We start from the raw sequence: 21772 nt of genomic DNA, 5'->3' as shown, positions 1-21772 counted from the left end.
TGCTAGACCTCAGTCTAGCAGTCAAGGAGGTTAACAAGCCTCCTCTGCCGCTTTGTGACGTGGATTCCACCTCTCCCCACAAGCACTAATTCCTTTGAGAAGATCCTATGACCACAAAAGCCAAACTTCTGTCTCAAATCTCTTCTGAAAACTGAACAGATTCATCAGCCTAACAACTATTTGCATCAACATAATATCCCGTTGAAACAACTGGAAGGAACATCTTGCTCAAGCAGTATAGTGCAGACAACACTGAAAACACAAATTACACTGAACTGAAGCAGGGAAAAACCTGGCACTTGCAGGACAACATGATGTGCCTTGGCAAGATAGTAAACTTAACACATTTCTACAAATAAAATAGGACCATAAAGTCCTCAGGACACACAGTATGCTTTCTTCTATGACTGTATAGAGACAGTAAGCACTCAACAACATACAACACTTTATTCTTCTTCTTTCCTGCAACTACCTATCACCTGCTTTGGGATACAATTAGTAAAGGCAATAAAAATTAGACATGATTAATTGTTTACATACTAAATGATAGCACCAAAATACACTATAATTACTGAACATGAACACATACTTGTAACTCTCAACCTGTCGACAAGAAGACACTGTAATGAAAGAATCTGTTCGAGCACTGTAAGTCAAGGGACCAGGCAGAAGAAAACCAGGTAAAAAACGGCCAAAAGCATAGCTTTCCTGTTCAAACAACATGAGCATCCCATCCATGGACTGTATGCATATAAAATCTCGACCTAAGGAAAGCAAAAGAAAGAAATACAAAGGAAACAAAGCAATGGTATTTATACAGTTTGTTAGTAAATGAAAATTGCACTCATAACCAATCCTAACAAAAACAAGATTCATTGTAATTTATGTGACTGTTTACTATGAGGAAGAACACTAAATATTCCAACCTCAATAAAAGCTTACTTACTAAAATAAACAAACTAGATTTTTGGGGGAATAACATTCAGAACATATTAAGAGCAAAAAGAGTTAGATATTTTATTTCAAACTAAAATTTCTAAAGATGTAACTATTCTTTAAACTGAAATTGTAAATGTTTCAATACTCCCAGGATCCCAAATTATTCTGGTTCTTAAATGGCTCTACACCTTAGAAGCAGTCATAACAACTGTGGTTTAAAAATAACCTATTCTAGTCTTTCAAGTCTACTTAAGCTAGATAATAGAAAATCCTACAAATATGTGTTGTTGTGAAAATAGTACAATGGCAATGTTTTCCAGACTTTGCATTCACATTTTCTGTCTTCAAGAAATAACAAAACAGGCCCACTCAGTGTTACCAACAAGACTTAAAAAAAAATCAAATAAAAAATTCAGCTTCGACTAAATTGCTTCAAGTCATCCATTATTCAGCAGCCTCAAGACATGACTTAAGACATGACTTGTCATGCCTCAAGTGCACCAATCTAAATTCAAAGTCTCATTTTGAAGACTTCTGAGATCAGAAGGTGATTATGCAATTTGCATTTCATATGCAAGGGTAACAAACAATGTTTTGCATGCATTCAAAGAGAGCTATACCAGTAAGACTAACACCTTCTGCAGCTGATAGAAGTATCTCTCCTGAATTCAGAGATAAGCCCCTATCTTGCAAACACAAAATGGAATACTTGTAATTCAAAATGTTTCCATTAAAATACTCTGTTGTGTCTCAGGAATTATTCTATATGCATGGAGGACCCAAACAAATTGTCCGTTCACTAAGCTCCATCCTCAATCCTTTAAGAACCATTTTCTAACACAGGAAGGCAAAGCAATACAAAAATAGACTAAAACTTCATTCTTACATTTAGAGAAAGGTAACAAAGGTCAGAGAGATATTCAGTACCTGAAAAAGCAACAAATGCAAAGTACAGTGCAAAACATTTTTCATCTCCACTGTGATTCTTCATTGAAACTTTAACTGCTTAAAAATAAATAGTAGTGTAATAGGTCAGCAGTACATGATGTTACTTGTCTTTGTGATTAAAACATACCATAAAAATTTAGCTTAGGGTAAAAACAGAAAAAAAATGAAAAGAAGGTAAAGCAGCTGGGTTCTTTCCACTTGCCCTCCCTCATTCCTTTTTCAGATTTTCCCATTTTCTAAAAATCAAGTTCTCCTATCCTTCTTGCCAAATTCTGCACATAATTCACTACATGTTCTATAAACCCTGATGGAAATATCAACCATTGATAGGAAAGACATTTGAAAGTGTAATTCATGTTGTTCATTTGGTAGAGGCAAAGTTGAATCTCTTAGTCTCTAGTGAAAAAGTCAAAATACTTCAATCCTTCACACCAATGATTATATAGATAGAACTGCAAAACAATTTCAACGGTGTAATTTCAGGAACACTGATGGCATTTCAAGCACTTAATCACAACACCTGTTTCTTCCCTTATGTTCTACATAGACCTTTTCTGAAAACCTTAAAGGTCATTCTTATTTAACAGAGTTGTCGGTTTTGTTTGTTTGAAAACTCCTAAATTGCATGCATACTTTTTGAGAGAGAACACTGACAATATCAAACACTTAAATTTTGCTTTAGCAAGGTAATAATAGCATTTTGAATTGACTAATTCATATTAAAATATAGAAAAGAATATTCAACATTAGAAAAATCCCTTATTCCTTATTAAATATGAGAGAAGTATTCCATTAATCAAGAATCCTTGGTGGCTTCAACAAGAAACTTAGCTGAGAAACAATGAAAACTCATCTTCCTAAGCTAAAAAATGTCAGGATCTGTACTAATAAACTACCCTGTTATACAAAAGCAATTCAATGTGGAAATCATTAAAGCGCTGTTCACAAGTAGTCAGACTGAGATTTTGCCTGATACTGAAGTCAAACCAATATATCTTTGGGGTTTTTTTTCTACTACTGCAAGTGAGAAAATTTAAATATATCATCTTTATAGCAGCTCATTAACCCAGTGACCACTTGTCACTAGCAACTTCAATTTGATGATTTAAGTCTCAAAAGTTTCATCTATAACATTCTGAAGTTTGCACCACTATACTGGAAACTTGAAACATTTCAAATGTTTCCTCTTCTACATTCTTTAATCTTCAGATTAAAGTCATACATCCTTCCAGGAAATGTAAACTCTTTACCTCTGTTAACAGCAAAAGTCAAAGAAGAAATGTTTCCTGTGACTAAATACAATCATTTTTGAAAGAAATATGGGTGTGACATAGATCTCCAAAAGTATTTTCCAAACAGACCAACTGTTTTAGAACTAACATTTTCCTAGGATTTTCAACACAGACATTTTAAATTATAAAGCAGGGTCTAGGGCTTCTGTTCGATCTCAGAATTTATTGTTTATAAAATTAGAAACATATCTTACAGTATACAAACCCATTAGATATGCGTATATACACACACCTCTTAAATGGACATAACTAGTATGTTTCTTCTGAAATTATTTGTATAAAACAGCTTTGTCAAGTATTTAAGAATCATTTACCCTCTTAAGTATTCTTCATAGGACAGATTCCAGAATTGTTTGGCTTATTCATAACTCATAGCTGACGTTCTGCACCTGACTTACATGATATTCAAGAGGTTACAGTGACTACTAATCATAGTCAGAATGAACATTTGGTTTGCTGCTTTATATAGAAGTACCTTATATGTTTCAATTAAAAAATAAAGCAAGATACATATGTGAATTTGAAAGTTATTAAATATTAAGGTTCCTACAATTCTGAATGTCCTGCTTTTCATCACTAACAATTGACTATTATTAGTGTAAATGAAGAAAAAGAACATATTCATAAAAGAATTGTAGCAACTATATAAGTTCAAAGAGTATCACTTGAAGCATGCTAAGGCTGCAAGTGGACAAATGAGCAAAACCAATCTAATGCTTTGCTACTGCTGGCAGGAGCAGTCCTGCTTACCTCCTTCCCTCTGGGCCCCCAGCTCCCCTTGCTCAGGTCACATAGTTTATCCCCACTCCCAAAGCCAGATTTGGTGTTTATCTGATGGCTGTTAAGCTGATAGAAGGACACCATCCTGAATTGGTAATTTTTTAAAAAAGTTTCAGATGGGTGAATCATCCTCCCACATAAGTAACTCAATACAAGCTTAGCAACTGACAGGGGTAACCTGGAAATTATCAAGTGTGACATGGCTCTGGGGGTGATGGTTAAGGGTATGAGGACCCAGGTGGTTTTCCTCCTTGATCCTGCTGAGGAAGGGGAAGGGCATGAGGAAGACTGGATGTATCCTATGGGCCAACAATTGATTGCACTGCAGGTATCCACAGCAGAGCTTCAGTTTATGACCATGTGACCCCCTTTGAGGATTGACAGCTGTTTGGAAGAGACAGGATCTCCTGACAAAATCCAGCAAAAGTATCTTTGCCAACAGGCTTGCCAACTAAGAGCAACTTTAAACTAGGAATGACAGGGGAGGGAGAGATTTTACAACAATCAAGTGAGGGAGTGGTAGGTGGGGTAGGCAAGCAAAAGGCCCCAGGATTACGTGAACCAAAGGGACATAGCAATGAACAAAACAAGGCTGAAATGGAATCACCTCTAGCACAGGAATCCAACTAAGGAAGTGCCCATGGAACAGCTCTTATGGAAGAAGCTCTCGTGGCCTTTTTGAGTACTGTGGAGGCATTTCAGAGAGGCAGTGTACACAGTACGGGGACAAACAGGAGGAACTGGAAGTATGTGTGCAGTTACAGGGCTATAAAACCTCATCGGGATCACAGAGACATAATGGGCTAGCTCACATGATTGGAGTGCTAAGATGCACTTTAGGAAGGGCAGGCCAGGATGGTAATGAGTTCCCTTTTTAGCAAGAGAGCACCTGGAATGCATGGAGTGCTGCCTGGGGGACAGGTGATGAGCCAGTCAAGAACTTATGGGTCAGGATTATTGAGCAGACCAATATGAGAGTCTGCCATAGGCCACCTGATCAGGAAGATGTAGATGAGGCACTCTTCAGATAACTGGCAGAAGCCTCACATTTGGTTGCTCTGGTCCTAACGGGGAACTTGAACCACCCAGATATCCGTAAGAAGGACAACAGCAGGGCACAAGAAATCTAGGACATTTCTGTAACATATTGACAAAAACTCCCCAACTCAGGTGACTGATGAGCCAAACAGGAGATAAAAATAAAGAGTTGGAAGCAGGGGCAAGTGACCTAGGAGGAATATAGGGGATACTGTGTAATCATTCAGGGATGGGGTTCGGAAAGCAATAGCCCAGCTGAGTTGAATCTGGCAAGGGATGTGGAGAGCAACAAAAAAGGATTCCATAAATCCACAGACATCCAAACAAACACTAGGAAAAATGTGGGACCGCTGCTCAGTGGAGCAGGGGCCATAGTGACAAAGGGGACAGAAAAGTTGAGGAGCTGGATGCTTTCTTTACCTCCATCTTTACTATTAAGACAGATCTTGAGGAATCTCAGGCCCCTGAGACCAAAGGCAAAGTCTGAGCAAAAGAAGACTTACCCCCAGTGGAAAGGGGTCTGGTTGGAGAACATTTAAACAAAGTAAACTTAAGTTCATAAGGCTTGATGTGATGCACCCAGAAGTGCTGAAGGAGCTGGCTGATGTCATTGTAATGTCACTCAATTAGCTTTGAAAGGTCACAGCAATCAGAAGTGGGATTGGACTAGATGAAGTCAAGAGAAGAATAATTCAAATAAAGGCATTCTTTCATCTCCGATCTACTCCACGGCACTACAGTAGATATCTGTTCCTCTAGGCTGTGAAATTTCACAGGATTTAGTCCTATCACATACTCCTGATCAGCAAACAGTGCAAACCATTAGAGAAACTTGAGACATTTTGCACTTGTACACTATCAATGTTAATGATACCCAGCTTCCACTTTCCAACAGTTGCTGACATTATTATCACACTGCTGATACAGTCTAGAAAAAGTATCAGATAGCCATCTTATAAAATTATGAGTAACCAGTAAATGTACTCTGAGAAACGTGTACAAACACTGATAACTAGTAAAAGGTGCTAGCCCGCTGGTTGCCACCAAAGTCTCTTAGGTGTAGTTATCTTAAAGTACAGTTATTGGCTTTGAGAAATAGGTAGTGGCATTTTTATTTGGCTTGCAAGAAAACAGTGCTTCATAATCCAGGTGTCCATGTGACCATAGTTGTTCTACATCCGTTACCTCAAAATCACATAAGTTCACATTCAGCATTCAAAGGCATACTGAAAACCCTCTCAACACTTTACATTAGCTAACTGTTCAGTTCCATTTCTATTTTACCCCTTTACCAAGAATACAACCCTGTAAGTCTGGGTATAGAAAGTCTTCAACTCCCATTCCACAGTTTCCTATGAATTTTCCTACCATCAGCAGTGTGCTACAGAAGAAATGTGCAGCTGTCTGCCCTGTTTCCAGAACCTTAACTTTTATGTCTAGTTTCAATGAAACTCCCTGGTACCTGAAACCTGAAGACAAAAAGATTACAGATATCAGCTTGAAAAACTTTTTTTAAAGGCACAGTAGAAGATGACATTTGTACTTTTTTTCTTAAGGCTTCTTATTTTTCATCTTTTCTTCCTTAAAAAGATATAGATAAAACAAGAAAAAAAATGAAAAAATTACAATTGTGCATAAAATAATTTGTCACAAAAAAATTATAACAGAAATCATGTTTAAATTTTTGCCATGCTGCTATTCTCCTGTTTTGAAAAGTTCTAAATATTGCTTGTTATATCATAATATTAAAAGACTTTTGTCTTTTGTCTAATTGTAAAGTGAATGCCCTTACTAACACAGAAATCTTATATATTTTGTAATAGAATTAAATTTCAGGTACTTCTGGTTATACTGATGGTAGTGAGAAAGCTATCTTTTAGACAGCTTCTGACCACAACCATCAGGGTTTAAGCTTGTCTAAAATACACAATTTAGTTGTTAATTTCTATCTTTCAGATATAATTGATATGCAGTGGCAATCTAGTAGACATATTACAATTTAAATAACAGAAAATAGTAAAGGTCAGTAGAGGTGTTCAGATGTTACTGCTTAAGTAACAAGTAGTAATAGCTTCTGCTCCCATATTACGAATATCGATTTTATTCTTACCAATTTCATTACATCAGGAAAATGATGAATAGAAAAACTATAGCCCCTTCTGCAATATATATGAAGCTACATGTCATGTCACACATGGACGCATTCATCTTTAATATTCATCATCTCTAATCACACAAAAATATCATTGTTAAATTATCTCCTGTTTCAACAGTAATGATATGATTGAATATGGCATGACATAACATGACAAGAGCATTCCAATGATCTCCAAGCATACTGCAGTACTGAACCATACTGTCTGAAGAAACAAATATACATCAGGCACCTAAGACTAAATCAGTAACCACTCTTTTTGGCTTTAAGAGCACAGCATCACTCCTTAATATACCTACCACTTTATTAATCATATTTGTGTTGTTCTTACTCACTCATTTTCAAATTTGGATTTTAACTAGCTTCTACTAGTGGATCAAACTCCAATTATCCAAACTATTACATGTAAAGCATAATTAAAGAAAATTAAATTGTGTATGAACTCTTACTTCCCAGCTTTTTATAGGTCATCTTATTTCCTTTGGCCATTTGTTTTTAATGTGTAGCTAGTGAATGGAGTTTTTATGTTTCACTTTAAGAAATGCAGTCTTCCAAAAACTCAGCCAGAAATGTCCGTTTCAAAAAAGCTTATTGCAGCCAGTTGGCTTTGCCAGTGACATATTTATAAAGTGAAAATATAACCCATAGTGTTTTCTGCAGATCAGATGGAATCACTTAGTGTACTCTACAGAGTTTCAGCAGCTTGTGCCTCAAGAGGAATGTCCATCAGCCAGAAAGTGTTACTTTTAAGCACAAGTCCAGCTACTGTTGTTTTGTAGTTTTGTTATTCTACCATGATATGAATACATTTAGGTCACACTTTTAAACCACAACATATTTTTAGACCTAATGCAAAGCCAAAATGAGAGACAGGTGGTAACTCTTTGAAATAAGCTTCTAATTAAAGCTATTTTGGAGCTCAAGTTTTTTGCATGTTAATGATTTCCTCTGCTCTGAGCCCCCCCTCTGGCACCAAATCATTTTCATAAAAAGTACATTATGTAATCACAAGGCCTGAGCACCATGTGAAATCATGCAATGAAAACTACAGTATCAAATGGGATAAATTAGAAACCAGAAAAAGCTTCATAAAGTTACAGATTTTAGGGAGACATCAGCAGAGATAAATTTACGGCCTTTGATAGTAATCAAAAGCTTCAGTCAAAAGCCTCATGTGGAAGGAAGCGTCAATGAAATAAAATGAAAAGATAAATTGGCATTTATAAGACACCTAGGAACCTAAGAGCCCTTTAATGATGCGTGGGAAATGTTTTCTTAATGTGACAAAAGAAAAGTTAAATCCACAGTGCATTGACCAGTTAAGCAATGTACACAAATTGTATTCCCACATACTGGAACAGAAATTACTGACTTGAAACAAGCAAATATGGTTTCCTTTTCCTTCATCACTGAAATCTGCCTCCCAAAATTTCTCCCAGCATAAAGAACAGAGTCTCCTCCAGTTCAAACCCATGTTGGAGAATTCAACTTGCTGCTGAGTGTAGCTCCTGAAGCAAAACAGATCTGGGTCAACTGTGAGAAAAGCATTTCAGGAATCACTTCTGACTAATGGAAAAACCATTCGAAAATATGTCAGGCAGTACTTAAAACAATGTATGCCTAGTAAAAGGCAAGTCTTCGGTTACTTCCCTAACCCAAAGCAGGAAGCACATGTCAGTGTACATTCAGAAAGAACTCTGAATTGACTAGCTTGGTGGTCTTGTGGCTGCTTGTTGCATTACTACAGAAAGGAAGAAAGTTCAGGACTTCAGCTGCAGCCATTCATCCTAGGCCAGAGGATCCGACAGCACCGCCAAGGTAGTGCAACACCCTGAACACATGTAAAAAGGAAAAGGAAAAATGCCCTGCATCACTCAATGCTAACGCATGTACCCATCCCAAATGATGCACAAAGTGCACATATGTTCCAGCTGAGACTGAGGAGTGCTTTTCTGCTGGAACTGAAAAATCACCCCAACAGGAAGGCAAGAGAAACAGAGAAGTGGATAGGAGTTTAAGAGAAACTAAGGAAAGTGTTTAAGGAAAAGGCTAAATCCTTATTCTACTGATGTTAGCTTTAATTATTTCCTACTCCCTTCTGTACAGTAAAGTACTGCAATAAAACATGTTCACAAGTCCCAACACAAGAGATGCTCTCTTTGCAACAGTCTACTCTGCAAGAAGTCTCCCTGGTCAAGACACAGTGAAGCATGCAGACAGAGCTGCCATGGAAAAAATAACCTTTTTTGCTTCTCTCAACCACCATATTGTATTCTCTCTACCAAACCTCTTGCAGATTTCTGCCTGCCATAAAGCATACGGAGGATTTTAGATGGAAAGGGAATCTTGAACTATTAAAGTATCTCCAAAGGCCAATCAGCCTCACTCGCATAATTAATCCTTTAGAGACCTGTGATATACTCCTTTATTCTTGATCCAACTCCATAGTTAAATTATGCAACTTGGGAATGATCCCTTTAAACCTCATATTGACCTGAGGTGGTGGAAGGACCCTTAGGAAAAACACCAGTATGGTTCAGAGGAGCACAGAAGACTGACATGCAGTATAGAGATCCAAAAGTATCATCACTGCAACATCCAGCACACAAAAGTTCCTACTGAAGGAAACCTGGTATTTGGCACTGTGTAAACATGGGAGGTAAAGTCCCCTCCACTAAACAGATTATAGTACTAAAACTTACTACAACCTTCATATTAAGTGAAGAATTTTTCCCACATTCAGAAGTGGATGTTTCTACCTAGCACAACAAATAGTCTCAGGAAAAATGTTCCAGCAGCTGTGAAAGCAGTGTCACACAAAGTTGTTCTTTCAAGACAGCAGATTAATTATAGACAGTATAAACAGAATGGGTCTTGAAAAAGAACATTAGCTGTGCATGGGAGAATGGCTGTATGCATACATGTAGCCTGAATAATGATGACTCATGAAGAAATGGTAAATTCTTTTTCCTTAAATTCTGTTTCTTGCCATAACTTGTTGAGTAACTACTTTTCAAGCCCTGGCAACTGCAGAAATCTTCTTTGAAGTCCCTGCATTCATAGAGGTGTTACAATACTGACATATGCTTTTTCTAAAGAAGGAGCCTGTGAACCCTTCCAATGTCAAGCTGCCCTCATCTGAAGTTATAGACCTATCATATATTATATAAATATTATAGAACATCTTACTGAACTAGCAAATCTCCCACAAATAAAAATTAAATAAAGACAAGTACTGTCAACAGTTGCCCTTCCAAATCAATAGCCTTTGACTGAGAAGTTATTTAAGGCACATGGTTGTTTTTAATGAATCACAAATCAATAGCAGATCTTTCATGGAGCTCAATTAAAGTTGAATACAGGCCCTATTTTGCAACATTTTAGGTACTTTCAAAAGTTATCAGTAGGATCTTATGTCACCATCATACAATAAATCTACCATCTTTAAAATTCCATTTAAGACACACCTGCAAACTTGTAACTAAACAGAATAACAAAATCCCACTCTTAAAACCCAGTGAAATTCCCCATCTTTTCTCCTACTTTTCCATTTCTAGTCTCCTTAGAGTAAGAAGCTTCATGATTCCTAAGCACTTCCCAAAGCACTTTGATTCTTTACTAATTTTTTGAGATAGAAAATTGTTGAAAACGTTTGCTGAAGAATGCTCTCCAGAATAACTAAAGTCATATCCAAAGAACTCATTAAAAATAGTTTATAACAAAGTCTGAGTCTGAAGCTTACAATGCAAAACTACAAGTTTACATTGCAGAATATTAGATAGGAATTAGATTAGGAACACCTATACATCTTTGAGGAGTTTTAAATATCCCATTGAAATTAGAAATAAACACTTGACTAAATATCCTCAAAACCACCAATAAAATACAGCCACTTTTCACATTCAGATAATTTGTCTATATATATCCTAGGCTAGTAACCAATATACAGAAAGGACTAACTCTTACTTTGTGGTCAAATGAGTCAGTGAATTATATATCTATCAAAAAAATCACCATCCCTATTGGTTTCCTTTTTTGGCAGTCTCAGAAAAGACACCATAGATTTAGCAACCAGGAACAATTTATCGTCTTGTATTTTAAGACTCTTGGAAGCACACTGCAAATACTCAAATGATCTTATTACTTCACCACTAACCTTACAAAATATATTTTCATACTTTTGCAGGTAAGCAAGATGACACACGTTTTCATCCCAATCAAACATCATACAAAAGAGCAGCTGCATACATTTTATTTTTGCTGTAAACCTTCCTTGTCCTTTTTATGCACTGTAATCATCAAATCCATTTGGGCGGGTTACTCATGTTTATCTTTATTAAACCATGCTCATAATCAGACTCAGACATGTTAAAGAAAATGCTGCAGCCTTGCTAAATTTTTGCATATTTCTTTAAGTTATGAACACTCTCTGACCTTATACAAAGGGCAACAGAGCAAGCAACTCCACCAATGCATGGAAAAGTTACAGATTAATTTTGTGTAAGAATTTTGAATCCAGTAACTCAAAATTTCATTTTTGGTCTGCTAAGCTTTTTTTGTGCTGGATTGATTTTTTTAAACCCCTCAAAATTCTCCCATTTCTCCTAAAACTTTAAAACTTTGCCACTTGAAGTGACAGCATTGTACAGCACCAGCCCTTAAACTTTCAGTAGGCAGAGGCTCTGCTACTTTGCAAGAACTGTCATTATGTAAGCTCAAGTCTCATTGACCAAAGCTTGCATTACCACCCTGGGAAAACATGGCAGTCCTACACAAAACAAGTATATAAAATGAAGTCTACCAAAAATTTTCATTTTTTCCAGCTTCTTGCATTTCTAGTTATTCGGAGACACTTTTTTAAATCTTATTCATCTGCATATGCACAGCTGTCCAAATTTCCCAATGATAAACCTATCAACAAGGACTAGAACAAGTTGTGATTATGATCAGCACCAACTAGATACCAAAAAATTAGAATTCTCCTCATGAATCTGAAGTAAAATGACCTTATTACATTTTGACTGACTTTTATCTCCTCTTGCTAGTCTGTTCCTTCTTACTTTTGATACAGGCAGACTGTATTCATTGTCTTTGCTGTGCATTCTTTTCTGTGCTTGGAGGATACACTCAGACCTACTCACCACTGCCTAAAATCTCCAAGAAAATCTTTCTTGAATGATAGTAGAGTGATTTCGAATAGGAATGATTTGCACTAACCTAATAACCCAAAGCAGAAAGCATCATAGCCTGTACAAGATATATTTCACCCCTCCAGGAAAAGCAACTAAAAAGGGTTTGGTGACCTTCCTTCTATAGGTTATAGATTTTTTTGTAATGGAATAGTCACAGATGACCACTAGAAAAATAAACAAAAGCTACATACACACATATCTGAAAGACCCTTTAAGAAGATGAAAGGGACCAAATAGTTAGAAACTAAAACTGCAATCTTTTGGATGAAAAAAATATGGGGCAGCAAACAAATCTGACAGATAAATGCATCCACATGAAATGCTGGAACATTTAATAAGAAAGTACGTATGTAAATAATGAAGCAGTACATAGGTTTGAAGTTACAGAAGATCCATCATGCCAAACTATTTATTAGACAGGGTAATAATATATACTGCATTTCTAAACTTTAGAGACAGCATCTCTAAACTTAAATAAAACATCTGATATGATCTCAGACAATTGTCTCACAGGAAACCAGAGAATGGCAGGCAATAGCACTAAGAAGAAGAATCTGGGGATTAGAGTAGGATGATGAATTAAATATGAGTCAACAATATGTCACCAAAATGACAAATGCAAGATTGGGTCATTATTAATATACATGCACTATTAAAAACGTATGAGGTAATAATTGTTCCGCTTGGCAGTCGCTGATTCTTGGCAGAAGTACTGCAGAAGCCATAACCCCATATGCAAGATGCAAAACATTTTATACTACCAGTTCACAATGACTGCACATATTTGGGTGTCTTTCCACAAAAGAAATTAGAAAAAGTATCATATAAAAATCTATCAAAGGTTCGAAAAACAAGTCTTTCAGTTACATACAACTGCTCCCAAACGTATGTATTGTTTTACTTCATTTTAATTATAGTGCTTTGTTTAAATGAAATGCAGATTAAGTGATATATCTAGCAATTTATAATCGAAGTAAAGTTCTGGCATACTGAAGGCAATAGGAGTTTTTACTTCAGTTAGGCTATGATCTTACTCACTACTGTTAAGAAAAGTTGAGGAAGGTGAAAGGAAAAGGAGGGTAAGAGATTCAGATAATGTTTTCCTTGATTATTTTTCCATTCACATGTTCAATTTAAAGAAGAGGTTCTAACTCCATGATTTAAAAAAAACACTAAGAGGTTTCCAAAGTTACATTAGAAACCATTTAGAAGTAGTCATCAGCAGATCTATTCCATGAAAAAACTCACAAAGACCAAGCCTTTCAAATAATCTGTCCTTATCCAGGAGCAATTTAACAGGAAGGTAACAGTTAAACATTCTGCTCTGTAACAGAACTAGCCATAAATCAAAGTCCAAATTTATACTGCTGCTGTATTTAAACATAGTCATAAGAATCATTTAACCTTACCACATAAAACTCAGCTGATAATTTTTTTCTGACTAACACCTAATAAAATTCATTCTTGCAGAATTGTGGCAAAGTTAAGCACAGTCTACCCTTCTTATAAAGTTTCCTGTTACAAGGTTGCATGGTTTACACATATGTTGTATTTCATTATTAAAAAAATTCCTCCATATAGCACCCTCTTTGTTGTAACACTCCAACATAGTTTGCCTCTAGGCCAGTGCTATAATAAAGTAAAATGAATTCAAGGCCATTTGCTGAGAAAAAGATAGGTTCAAGGTATTTTCACACTTTTTTGCTTGTAACTTTTTCATGTCAAAGTTGTATTTTCTTTTTTCCTTCCCTTTGCTATTGTTTTATTATTTCCTTTTATTGGTACAGTATCCATTGAACAACTTCAAATAAATCTGAACTGTTCTGGAAGCCAACTTAAGGCAGTAAGGTTTCAGATTAAAAAATAAATTCCAAAATCTGTGCGCTACTAGCGGGATCCAATTCTAAATCATTTATCAACTCATTTGAAGAGGTTATATAAAACCAGGATGAATTCACTGATTATTTAATTATTAGACAATGCAAGTATATTTTGTGGAACTGCACAAATGGTGATACTGCTTTTGCAGGGAAAATAAAAAGCCATTATCTATAAGTGAACACCATTGAAAAATAACTCCGCAACTAAGAAAGGAAGGTTATTAAATTATGCTTTCTCTCTGTCACTAAAAAAAATTTAGTATTCTATTCAAGAGTAACCCAATAGCTTGTGTGTGCCACTGGTAAGCTATCAATATGCTGTTTCTTTAGTTCTTAAGTAGAAGGCAAAATCTTAATAACATAAATTGAAAAAGAAAAATGGAAATGTTGAGAATGTTCATACACACACCTTAACGTACCACTTACGCCCTGGAGAACAACCACAGAACTCAACCCTTGCGTGGGAAAGGTCATCCTCCTATGTGATCATTCACACACTTCCTAAGCACTTCAGACAGTAGCTCGGGAAACCTGCACTTCATACACCAGTCCTCAAAGCACTGAATTTTAGTAGTCACTCCTTATACACTGTTGTTTGTTCATATTTGAGCTACTATCCTGCCCACCATTCACTCTAACGCACAACTGACCACTGGAAATTCATGTGATAATCTGTAAAGCTACCTAAGCTCCAAGTAATAATGGGTTTGTTTTTACTTTAACGCATTTCTCCATTCTTTATATCATTTCAGCAGAAATTTATTGCATACACTTTCCTCAAACATAAAGTCACATCTGACTCAAGGCAAACAAGGCACAGAATGAAATTGTGGTCCAATCTGCACACTTTTTCAAAGCAGTAGTAAGGGCACTTTTCTTTTACTACATAAGAACATAATACCATCACTTCTTATAAGCAGGCTCCACATCAGTAAATCTCTCTTTATAAGAACAGTCAGGCACAAGTAGTGTATTGACTCTTTCTCAGGATGTAGAAGTACAGGCTAACGGCTATAAACTAGCAGAGTTGTAATCCATTCAACAAAAACTGGTAATGTAGGAATAAGAGTGATTTTCCAACTTAGTGTCTCTTTCTCAGATTTCTCTAAGGACAAGACAACACACCACGTCTAAATATCCGCAATGTGAAGACAAAGTCAAGGCACAGGACAGAGTTTACTTCTACATGTGGTAGCTACAAAATTAACATACTTGCAGCACTAATTATCTAAACATCACATTAGAAAAAGGCTATAAAAATAATTATAAAGTAATATGAATTTATTTGCCCTGGGTTAAAAACTAGTTTTGCCTAATGCCAATTGCCTACAAATCTTCTACTGTAACAATATGCAAATTTATGCGATTCTTAAGTAAGCAGTTGACAATTATCTCAACTATTTCTGGGTGATTACTCATCTATAAGAAGTTTTAATATTACCACATGAGAATGGTTCACTGCTATTGTTTCATATAATTGAAGCCAACACTGGTGAATTGAACATCCAAAATTTCTGCACGGCTAGAACAGATCCAATTCAGCATTATTTTAATTAAAAGAACTAGACCTAAGAGATACAAATTCTACCAAAGAGAACACCAACTACATGATTCTGGTGGAATTGTAAACAAAAACATTAAGAATGGAACAAAACTATGATCAAATTATGTCAATCACAAAATTTAACAATACTGGCTCAAAATCTAATCACTACATACTTAACATAGAAAAAAATCTGGTTTTCAATAAACATTGTCTTAACCATAATTAAAATTAAACAATACGTAGAATATTGCTTAAGACATGACTATTTCTAGATTAATAGCAAATTTATGCCTTAAGAACTGAACTGGAGGTACACTGCTGCATGAAGAAGAGTAAGAAAGAAAAGGAATTCTTAACTAAGACACTATATTCAATTAACTTGCTTCATTCCATTCTTTTAACAATCTCAAAATATGCAACTCATTTATCAGAAACTTTCTATCACCAGTGACTTTGAATCAGTCAAATGAAGTTCCATCATTTAGGGTTTGCCAGCCCAGTACAACATTTTAAACTATTTCACTTGTCCTCAAAAATCTTCATACTTCACAGAAGACATTTGAGAGATGCTATCCAGTATACAAACTCGAGTTCTAAACCAGCACATCTCATGCTGTGTCTAGTACACACACTGTTGTGAAACCAGCGCATCTGCCTCTGCACCACATAGCAACCACAGAAGCATAAGTTGCTCGCATTAGAGAAACTGAACTCAGAACTTTGATAGAGTAATAAGTAGAGAGCTTTGCTTTTGGGTGACCACAGACTCTAAACCAGCCTAAGATGCTCAATGACTTTCTCACTTCTCTCCCAAACAAAAATATGCAAACTATATGCACAGTTATGCAAACTATACTCTTGCTATTACCAACTAATTGGGTTCTTTAACATAATCTTACCCAATAACCTAGCACTTGATTCAAGTATCTTACAAAGACCCAGAATTACATACTACAGATAGGAAAACAGAATATACCTTCCAAGATATCGTAAGCTATCAGCAAACATGACGTCATATAATGAAAGTTGAATTGTTAATACAGCAATCTCTGGTGGCATAATTGCATGATGCCATAATAGTATAATCTGACCTTATAAAAATTATGTGATGAAATAGGTTAGATAAAGTAAAATTTTTGTAGAGTCCTCACCATAGGTAAGGGTGCAATACAAATCGTAAAAGTGTATGCTTTTTCACGTTCATTTTCTTTAAAAAAATAAATCAAAAGAGCTTACAGTAGAGTCACCTCAAGTTCTTTAAGTTTTATATTTGAAGTAAAACATGAAGACTGTACAATCTGTTCATTACTTAAGGGCTATGACATTTTGTGGCTAGGTTAAGAGTTCACTTGGTTGAAAACCAGTGTTCAGCACTACTAACTCATGGTTTTATCATGAATCATCCTTTCTAAAAAAGACCCATATGCTAGAATCAGAGCATTGCAGGACAAACTCAACTTACAGCTCTAAGATCATGAGGAAGAGTTCAGAAATATGAAAAGCAGATATATGCATTCTACATAACAAAGGCAATGACTTCAAAAATTAAGTTCAATTTTTGAAAGCCTGGGCTAACAATACATAATCTTTCAAATATAAAATGATTAGTTGATCTTTCTATGTCACTTCCTGATAGTTTCACATTTTCATTTTAGCACCAGTGTTCAGAGACAGCAAGGAACAAATATAGTTAAAGCAGCAAAGAAATGCAAAGTTCTGTATTAGAATCCTTCCCTCTGCTACAGATTTTTTAAGTTGTAAGTCACAACTAACTCTGCCTAAACTGTGCCCAACTTACATTTTCATCTTTGTAGGCTTTTTCCATTTACTTTTTTTAAATGTTTCCATTAGCTTTGTGTAGGATTCTAGCTAAACATATAAGGGATTTCCTTGTTATTTCCCACATCCCTGGCTCATTCTCAGTTTTGCTGAACGTAAGAGTCAAGATCATTTCACCTTTTTTGCTATAACCAACAGAATACATTTTGTTTTAATCAATAAAACACTTTTAGCTATACCAGTTTTCAGAAAGTGCCTTTGTGTTTTCTATACTTCATTAAGTCTTGCAGTAAATACACCTGTAGAATCAGTTCAAGTATAAATGCAGCTTTAGAGATGCAGCCCACTAAACAATAACTGTAATGAGAGGACCATCTAGTGGTGACAACCACAATTCACACCCTGCTATTTAAAAAACAAATACACTGCTAATCAATGCAAGTCACTGGACAACTTCTCAGTCTTTGGCTTTTTTATTCCATAGCTTTAATTGTTTCTTTAATTTAGATTTCAACCTTCCATGACAAGACTAAATAAATGGGTTTGTTGATTATCTTCATCTGTTCCTGTTACGAGAACATCTATGTCAATTCTTCCACCTGTGAAAGTTGCTCATGGCATCAATCATTAATCTGAAGACACTAGCAAGAATTAAGCTGTTAGCAACTAGGCTACAAAATAGGTTTGTTTACCTCACAATTCCCTCCTCAGAGAAATCTCTAATACCTTTTTTCTTAATACAAGAGACCAAAAATCATCAGTTGCGAAGTGACAGTTATAGTTGGTATGTTTTACATCTCCATCACATTTCAGCTAAACAGATTTGCAGTTTGACAGACCAAATTATAACAAGGGACTAAGATTGCCACAAACTAGCAGGGACAGGAGAGCAAAAACTTACATCGGAGGATGCTGACAGAGAATGTGATACACATCTAGTGGTGTTTGTTTCTATATTTTGAACATGTCAAACAACTGCAGAGACATTCTTCCCCAGCTACTACAGTAATAGAAGCCGTGAGAAAACCTCCTCCCTGATGAAGCTTCAGAGAGTAGGCACACAGGTTTATGTAAGCACACCTTTAAGTACAAACAGCTGAAGGAAGCTTAGTGGATCTTCATAACCAAACCAAAACATAAAACAGTAGTAGAGCATTTGCTTCTAACAGCTATTCTGCTGAATTTCTGAAAAGCTCTGAGAGGGCTCTAGGTCAAACAATACTCAAGAGAAAAATTTCAGGTGGTTTCTCCTTAAATACAGGCATCCTAAAGACACTAAGCTGCTTTGTAAATTAGAGAAATGGATTCTACTCCAATACAGTCTAAACCAAACTTTAATATTATGAAAACTGAAAGTTTGGTCTGAACAAATCTCTGCCTCTTCAGCCCCTCTAAGGATCTAAAGGGAAATGCAGGATTTTCAGCAACTCAGTTAAAGAACTGCTGGATTGAAACAGAGGTCCCTTCCGTACCTTTACGCATACCTTGATGCCTACCTATGGAACTGTTCCCCAATTTTAGTAGCAGTCACCCAGTCTCAGACTTCTGTTCCAGCCTGTTTTACACATCTGTTGCAATCCTACATACCCCATCCCCAACTGGCATCTCAGTTAAGGCCACTGCTGTCGTGGCCAACTAGACAGCACAGACTGCATCTGCACATGGGTAGAAATCATATTATGAATGATTACAGGAGAAACCTGAATGCCAAGAGGCAAGTATTTTATCTGAGGTAAGACCAAACAGTAGTGAACTGATCATTTATGGCAGTATCGGTTAAATCGACTGGCAACTGTTTGGAAGCAGTCCAACAAAAAATAAACAGAGCATTAATTAGAACCCAAATAACTGTTTGTCCCAAGGAAGGACAGAAAACCCTCAAGAATGTGTTAGAGGACACCAGTACAAACTACTGTACATAAACTCAATCCTATTTTTCTTTTGCCATTGTTAACTAGCATGGGTGGGTAGAATAAGTTTCTTTACCACTGAAGGTATAGAATTAATATGAAAAAAAACCCAACTATAATCTTCAGCAAGAGAAATCTGAGCAACTCATAGATCAAGTGGTCTGTGTTAACTCCTGCAGCATTCTTGGCTTCCTCAGATGAAAGACTATGTTCCTGGGGGACTTACATTCACTCTCCTCCCCGACACTCCCGCAGCATGCTTTCCCTGTACACATGCTTTCCTCCTTCTGTTCAACTGCCATTCTCCTGTGTCTGCTTCAGTAGCTCTGTAAACACGACCTCTCAAGTGCCTCTTTCACCTTCACATTGTTTCAAGCATGCTTGAGTATAGCAATAGGACACATATTAGTCACAGCAGTAACGGAATGCAATAAATAGAAAAACCCTCACTATGTTTTGTTAGTCCACTTCTAGAGCATGGTGTAGAGGTCAGACTGTTAGCAAAGCAAGCTCACTGCTGCAGGCTTACAGCACTACCATCATCATGAATTAACCTCTGCTGAAGGCAAGAGAGATTGTTAGCAGATGCCTGGCCAGGAATTCCAGAGAAGCCTGTGGAAGGCAGATAGTAAAAGAAGTATTTATTTACAGACTGTTTGGCTCTCAATTGCAGCCCAGAACATCAGCCAAAGATACACACAGATAGTATGGCAGGCCAGACCAGGACAGGCATCTGTTTACTAAAATTAACAGTGCTTGATAGACCTCCTTTCTGGTTCACTCTGGCTGGTCTTGCAAGATGGAAATAAAAGCACAACACTGTCATTCATAAGTCTCAAGGAGACAACAGGGTATTAAAGATGATACTTAAAAAAACTGAAATAGATTCACTGCAAAAGGCTAGGGGGCAAGATTAAAAGCACATCCTTGACAAGAAATCTAATCAGACAGTCCAGGAAAGCCACATAAAAAGGACATTCAGTCCAGGAAATCTACAAACAAGAACATCATGTATTATTTATTACATAACACAAATCTCTGCCTGCCTTGTTTATTAACATTTTTGCCACCTCAAAACAAGACTTGAGGGCATTCTTTTTCCAGAGCAATAAACACACTAATGCAAACTGGAACATGAGGAAGAAGAAAGGAAAAGGAAAGCAGTTTGGCATGCTGGGACAGACGTGCTACTAGAAAACAAGAAAAGTTTGCAGAAGAGTTCCCTCTGCTGTTCTTGCTGCTTTGTCAGGATTGGCCCTCATTTTGACCATCCTAGGTGCTGAAAAGTGGCTGGCTGGCTGAGTAGGTTCTGAGGTAAAAATTACTTTCTGTCTCCGTAGCGTGCAAAGACACTTTCTTCATTACATCACTTGCATCCCCCACAGGTCATGACAAGGTATGTAAGAGACAGGTCTGGCATCAAGATTGAACTGGTGGTCAGAACTCTACTTGGATCTCCATAGTAAACAAGCATGCATGCTAAATATCCAGTGAGTTTATTCTGCAGAACTGCGTGGTGGTACATGGGTATTTGTTTCATCCCTGAACCATTCCAGACACTCAGAACTCTTAGCTGATGATCCCCTCAATACATCTGTCACTGTAATTCCACTATAGTATGTCAGGAAGCACACTATTACCTCTTCTCAGATTTAGGAAACTTCATGTGGTCTTTCTGTTGTTAACAGGAATATGCCCATGCCCTATACACTCACCCCTCAAGACACTCATAGCATAGACACCTTCTCACCCGTATGAGTTGACCGTTTTTTCCCCAAGGTGGTTGTGCAAAATTAGTAGGTGAAAATCTCTTCAATCAGTATGAATTTTGGTCAGCTTGCCCACAGGCAAGCTTAAGTTCAGGCTAAGGCATTGTAGAATTATTACTAGAAGATTGTTACAGACACAGAACTGAGGGATTGTCTGCATATATTTGCCGTATTGACTCAGAAGACTTGATAAAGTGATATCACTCTGCCAACAGTTTAGGGACACTACTTGTGTAGATGACTACCACCCCCCAATATTGTTAGGCAAACCTCACTTCTGAAGAGAAAGAGCTGTCATGTAGCGCAAACCTAAATGCTTCCAGATTAGAACACAAAAACATTCATAATTGTTCAAGTTCAAAAAAGACTGCTATCTATTAAACCCATTCAAAACTACAAACACACCATTAATATTATTTTCCACTATTATGTTTTTCCAATCAAAGTTTAATTTTTTTTTTTTTTAAATCTGCATTACATTTAAAGACACTTGATATTTTTGGTTCAGAGAATGAAGATGTTAACTTTTTTCTTTGTCCAGGAT

The 21772-nt window shown here is 36.5% G+C and overlaps 1 protein-coding gene across 9 annotated transcripts in view; it reads right to left on the bottom strand.

Moving 5' to 3' along the window:
• The window catches only part of BBS9 (Bardet-Biedl syndrome 9), a 305135-nt gene that overhangs the window by 272570 nt on the left and 10793 nt on the right, over positions 1-21772 (bottom strand). For all 9 annotated transcript variants that reach the window (XM_054817041.1, XM_054817040.1, XM_054817044.1 and 6 more), the window contains one exon: positions 590-764. In XM_054817041.1, coding sequence (XP_054673016.1) covers positions 590-764 — 175 coding nt within the window. The remainder of the gene's footprint in view (positions 1-589; positions 765-21772) is intronic.

The sequence above is a fragment of the Grus americana genome, chromosome 2 (assembly GCF_028858705.1).
Source record: "Grus americana isolate bGruAme1 chromosome 2, bGruAme1.mat, whole genome shotgun sequence".
Lineage (NCBI taxonomy): Eukaryota > Metazoa > Chordata > Aves > Gruiformes > Gruidae > Grus > Grus americana.
This window is presented reverse-complemented; position numbering and strand designations above follow the sequence as displayed.